This window comes from Pithys albifrons, chromosome 4 (assembly GCF_047495875.1).
Source record: "Pithys albifrons albifrons isolate INPA30051 chromosome 4, PitAlb_v1, whole genome shotgun sequence".
Lineage (NCBI taxonomy): Eukaryota > Metazoa > Chordata > Aves > Passeriformes > Thamnophilidae > Pithys > Pithys albifrons.
In genome coordinates, this window is record NC_092461.1 from 52235167 (window position 1) to 52241166 (window position 6000).

Sequence of the window (6000 nt, forward strand, 5' to 3'; positions counted from 1 at the left end):
TGTTAGGAAAGATGTCTCAGAATCAGCAGTCCAAGAGAGACTCAGTTTAAAGCTATTTTATTGTTCTAATGGACAGGACATGCACTTCAGCTGTGCCCAGGCTGCAAGACACTGGTCTCTCAGTCTGTGCCCTTTGGAGTCTTGAGCAGAATGTGTGGCAGGCACCTCAGAGGCTGCATGTAAGTCCCCAACTATGAGTAGGCTGAAAAGTTCCAATACCTTCTCTGTCTGTGCCAGGGCAAAGCTGTCCAGCAGGAAAAGAGAAACAGCCTGGACAAACAGGAGGTAATGACTGTATTCCCACATCATCATGAAGGTATATGTTGAAGCATTCACCAAAAGATAACAAAACTTCTAGGGAAAAAAAGAAAAACAAGAAAAGCATTAATTTTTTACCTATGCAACTCTGTCATTAAGTACCTGAGAGGTCTTTAAAACACCAACTATGAACTTAATTATTATTTTAGAAAATACTTAAAATACTGACTTCGAACATATTTAACATGTTCTTAGATGGAAGAAATTAATTACTGAAACATTCAAAGACAATCAGAAGAAACATCACTGATAGAGAGGCAGGGTAATGAAGAAATCCCCCTCTCCTCCAAGCAACAGGACAAGCAATAAAACAGTTTACATAGTGAAAAAAATTATCCACCAGTTTATTTTAAAAAGGGAAGTACACAGCTCATTACCACACTGTTCTCTCTGAACCCTCATGGTGGCACAGCTGGGCAGGGCAGGAGTTGCTTAGCAAAAAACTGCACATGCCCAGGTGAAATCCAAGTGGCTGTTTTAAAAAGAACAAAGTATCTACTGTTGTCTGCCTAGAAGGGCAACAGTGGCAGAGGTAACTACCCTAGAGCAGAGTTCTATTAGCAACTCTTTATTAAGAAAGTAATTTTGCTTTACCTCAGCAGAACAATTTAGGTTTTTTTTTAAATAGCCTGTGAGAGCTGCCACTTGACATGCAAAATACGGCAGAGCCCAATTCTCCCTTGATGGTATGGAGTAATCAATTCTTGTTGTATCTGTCCTAGAATAAAGTACAGAGAAACAAAATTTTTTAAAATATTTGTGGAACAAAAGTATCAAGGAAAGTCTAAACATAATTTCTAGCTATTAGTGTGGCCTTCTAAGCAAACTATTTCTGTTCATGGTATAAATTAAGACTGACACAATTTCACTGCTAATACAGGCCACAAGTTTAATAACAGCATGGAAGGCCCAATCTTGTCTCTTTATTAGGTGGCATTTATAGGAATGAAGCCCCAAAGCATCTGTCTCCAGCCTTTTCTGACCTGCCTCAACACTGTGCAAGTCGTGCACTGCTTCTGCCAAGCTGCACAGGGACAGCAGAGCCCTCCTGGACCACAAGCAGTGGAAGGGGATCACTGCCCTGGCAGCAGCTTTCACTGAAAATCAGCTCATAGCTGACAGAAAAGATTCCTTTCAGTTCTCACACAGTGTATTTTAAACAAGTGATTTAGGTGGTTGAGCACAACATACTTATAATACAAACTAGTGCTCCCTTAGCAGCAGAAGCAGCAGATATTTTGCCTACAGGGAAAATTCTGCCCAGCAAAACAAGAGATTAAAGACGGATGAGGAGCATGCAGGGATTTCTCATGGAATGACTTGACAGTATCCACACAATTATAGGTGTAGGGGAAAGTTTTAAAAAGTGCTAAAGTGACTTAAAAGCACAAGTCACAGCTTCAAATGTGATCAAAGGCATTGGTTTCAGAGGGACATAGTCTTCTTTGTGTCTACTATGCCTTTAAAAAAGAACCTTAAGCTCCTTTATCATTTAGATATTTGAAAGCATCACCTTTCATTTCTTTCTCTGAAGTCTCTTACAGAGGTGTATTTGGAACTCTTTTAACTACTAAATCTTTCACTTTGTTAACATTGTTTAATCTTCTTCACTGTTGAAAAAATTACAGACTTATTCACCATTTTCCTACTTTCCACTGTTCATGCCAGCTTGATGAAAAGTATTCTCAGCTACTAATCACAGATTTGGTCATGATGACTTCACATTTCTAGAAGATGCTTCCCAACAGTTCAACTTTAAAGATATATCTATAACATTTTGCTCCTCCATAGTCCTTTTATTTCAAGTGCTCTCAAGCTCACAGAAAGCCCCAAAGCATTTCAGTGACAGACCAGGAGCCTGAACACAGGCCCAAATGAGGCTCTCTATTATTGTGGTGCTTCATAAGGGGAAGGGACATTTTCTTCCAAGTGAGTTGTTTTAAAATAAAAAAATCTTGAAATCAAAATCATCTAAGAAGATTCCACTTTGCAGAAAAATCTTTTACAGAAAGATTAAAAAAAATCAAATATTATTTACACAAAAAATGCACTTGATCGTTTCCTTCTAAGCAACAGGACAACGGTCACAATATTTAGAGCTGGCCAGAGAAAGCAATTTTGTTTCCAGCTGTTTGGGACATTTGTTTGCATTCTTCATCGGCACAAAACCAAAACCTTCTGGGAAATGTTTCTGAAAAATGTAATTGTGTGCACATATTCCTGCATACATACATAAAGTCAGTTGAACTGGCAGTGTGGATGGTTTGGACAACAGGAGGCCTTTCCATTAATAAAATCATAATGAGAATTAATGAATCTCTCAAAAATGTTTTGTATTTCAGCACAAGATCCTGATCTCACAATGAGAACACAAAACTTAACAGAATGCATTTCATCCGCTCTAGTATTTTTAAAATGCCTTATTAACAAACTAGATTGTATAAAGATGTTTTTCTTACCTGTTAATAATGAACCATGCTACAGTCAGCATTCCTGCCAGCCAAGTCCCACTCATAACCCAACTGGTTACAAACAATGCAGTCACATAAATTCCCTGCAGTCCAAAAACTACACCAATGTAGAAATACACTGGTTCAATAACTTCCTGAAATTACAAATAAAAACGAAGAGACATAGTGGCAACTGAGCTGAAGCTGGAAATTATTACTATTTACTATTTGTTACTGCTAACAGTGTGCTAGGTGCTTTACAAACAGGTAAGAGACCTCTCCTATCCTACAGAAGTACTGGGCATGCTTTCTCAGGAAGAAAAAAGCAGTGTAATTTAAGCACACATATCAGGACTCAGCTTGCTAGTGCCATGAATTTTGTATTTGCTTTAGCATGAACATTGTAGGTGTCAGATTTAATAAATCTATACTGCACTGGGATATAAAGTTCACAGAACTACTGGAAGAAGTTATGTGGTGAAGGAACTTGGAGAAGTAAAGATGTGGCAAAAATGGTTCCAAATAAGTAAATAATAAAAAAAGAAAGATAAATGAGAACACAGGTATGAAGCATAAGCAGAACAAAGCCTGAGCAGAGCAGAAACTGACAAAAGGTTTATCTATAGAAGTGTTTTTCCCCAGGAAAATTTGCAGACAGGTACCACTAGAACAGATTTCTGTACTCCAATGGAGCTGACTTTCCTGTTTTTAATGGACAGCACAGATATTCCCCACATTTCTAAGCAGTCTGTAGAAGCAAAGAATAACAGAAAAGTTTAGTTCATATAAACCCCAAAAAGCTATGCCAGAGACTGATCATAATTGAGGAGAACCTGTACCTGGTGAGAGGCTTAGCTCAACTCATTCAACAAAATAATTCACGTGTTCATTGCATATAGCACAGAAAGTCTCATATACACACACAGACACAACCATAATGAAAGAACAAAAAGAAAGTAGGAGAAATGCACATACTTCGCTACCAGACGCTTGATATAAAACACTGGCAATCAACTCTGGGTACAAAGTCATTTGCTGGACTGCATTTATGGTCTTCAGTGATACTGTCTTATTGTTGTGTGTCAACTCATAAACACCTACAGAAAAAAAAATATTCTTAGAATCACTTCCTAATGCTGTTCTTAAAGAAGGCCAAAGTATATTCAAAGGTAGGGGGAAACAGATTTGATCATTAAAGCTACTGACTCACTACACCTGATTTTAAAGTAAGGAGAAATTTCTGTGTTAAATGCCAATCCACCGTACTGATCTAGCAACCATTTGAAGCACAGTCTTTCAGTAACATACTGATGCAGACTTGGGATTACCTACCTAGAGATCATCTTCACAAGAGGTTCTTAAGAACTGAGACAGATCTAACAGGGATGAGCAGGACATATTGAACCCAACTCCAGAAGGAGGTCAGGTATGAATGGCCTCATCATCCTTTTCAGTCCCACATTTACGAAACTTCTAAGATTCATTCATTGAACACTTTCTGTGGGGTTGAGATGAGACTGAAGCTGGCATACTTGAAGGATACACAATTCCAAAATGTTACAATTAAAGAAAAGACTTAGGATAATAAAGGGAAGAAGAAAAACAATTCAAATCACAGTGTGGGGGAGAACAAAAGCCTCAAAACCAATGCAACAGCCAAACCAGACAACTGTTTCCAGCTCTGAGCATATCTTGCTGTGTGGTCTGCAGCTGATTCTCTGTAGGCTGAACGGGTTTTGCAGGAGTTATAAACTGGGTTTGGCACAGTTGTGATACCCTCTTGAAAACTGGGTGCGCCAATAATACCTTGCAGACACTTGTGAGTCTCCCTGTTTGCAGAGATGGCACAGCTGAATGAGGCAGCCCATCTATTCACAGCATGGGCAACAACCCCAGCAATAATGAGGCGCTGACTGTACCAAAGAGCTGCTATATATTGTTGATGTGCTACACATCAGCTGGGAAACTGTTCAACCAATGAAACTGTAACTACAAAGTTTAACTGGCTTTGGATGAGGTTTCATGAAAGGCCAGAACTGATTCAATGGCTGACCACAACGAGATAGGGCTGTTCACTCCCTCCTCTCTCCTGAGTTTTTGCCTTTTCCCCCTACCAGCCCAGGTGCACTTCTCAACTCCCTGAGCTGGCAGGAAAGTGTTCCTCCTGCTTTTCCCTGTGTTAGTTTTCTGCTCGTATAGGGACCCAGGGATAGTGAGCTTCAGAGCTAGTGCAGGATAAAGAGCAGGAGTGCAAAGGAAGGAGAGATCATTGCCACCCACTCTGTTCTCCTTCCTGTTCCTTTCTGTCCCCTCACACAATGCTTATTAGCATCTATTCATCATAGCTGACAAGAGTAACACTTCTGGCAGGGACAGGATGAACAAGATAAGCTCATGACAGAAACTGTTCTATCTTCTGACACAAGATAGAAAACAGTACTTTTCATCCCCTATTCCAAACTTCAACATAAATTATGTTTACATGGCAGAAAATGCACCATGCAGCACAAGCAAACACAATGAGAACTTTGATACAGGGCAATATGGGAATAATTTTGACCCTACTCTCGAGTACTGGTTAAAGGCAATCTGCCAGAATACAGGATAGTTAAATGCTGGTTTTTAAAAGGCGACAAAAAGTTAGGATAGCATGCTGCTTTTAATTAATCTGACCAATATACCTGCACAAGAGTGTAAAATCAGTCTCCCCAGTCTGCAGGAGTTTTTTACTGTCTCCAAAGGGAACAGGACTTTTCAAAGTTAATAAAACAAATGAGTTTTGTACCTCTTTCAAAGGAAGGAGCCTTTAGGAGTTCTTTATAGAATGAGTAATAAATGGCACTGTCACCCTGAAATGTAATTTCTCGTTCAAGTTCCTAGAAAAAAGAAATATATTCACCTCCTGCAATCTCTTCCCAGAGAAGACTATATATTTTCAGACAGACTGGTTTTGTAATACAGCACATGGTTATGTCTCCAGTGTACATCTTCAAACTATTCCACAAAACATTAATCTTCACAGCACTTCTGTCAGCCATATAATGCCCCCTATAATTTAGCAAACATGCTTGGAACCAGAGCAACTCAAATCCACATCGTAAGTCAGCACAAAATCCACAGGATCCTTCCATATTCTTGATTTTCATTCAACTTTCCATACTTCACTAAACAACACACTTCTTAAAAACAAACAAACAAACAAAAACATCCCAAAAAAAAACAAAATAAAAAA

General features: G+C 38.9%; 1 protein-coding gene across 1 annotated transcript in view; it reads right to left on the minus strand.

The window, feature by feature from the left end:
* The window catches only part of DPY19L4 (dpy-19 like 4), a 31713-nt gene that overhangs the window by 19362 nt on the left and 6351 nt on the right, over positions 1-6000 (minus strand). Inside the window, exons 4-8 of the mRNA XM_071554152.1 lie at positions 5554-5644; positions 3744-3865; positions 2778-2923; positions 913-1036; positions 220-354 (exon numbers count right to left, since the gene is read on the minus strand). Coding sequence (XP_071410253.1) covers positions 220-354; positions 913-1036; positions 2778-2923; positions 3744-3865; positions 5554-5644 — 618 coding nt within the window. The remainder of the gene's footprint in view (positions 1-219; positions 355-912; positions 1037-2777; positions 2924-3743; positions 3866-5553; positions 5645-6000) is intronic.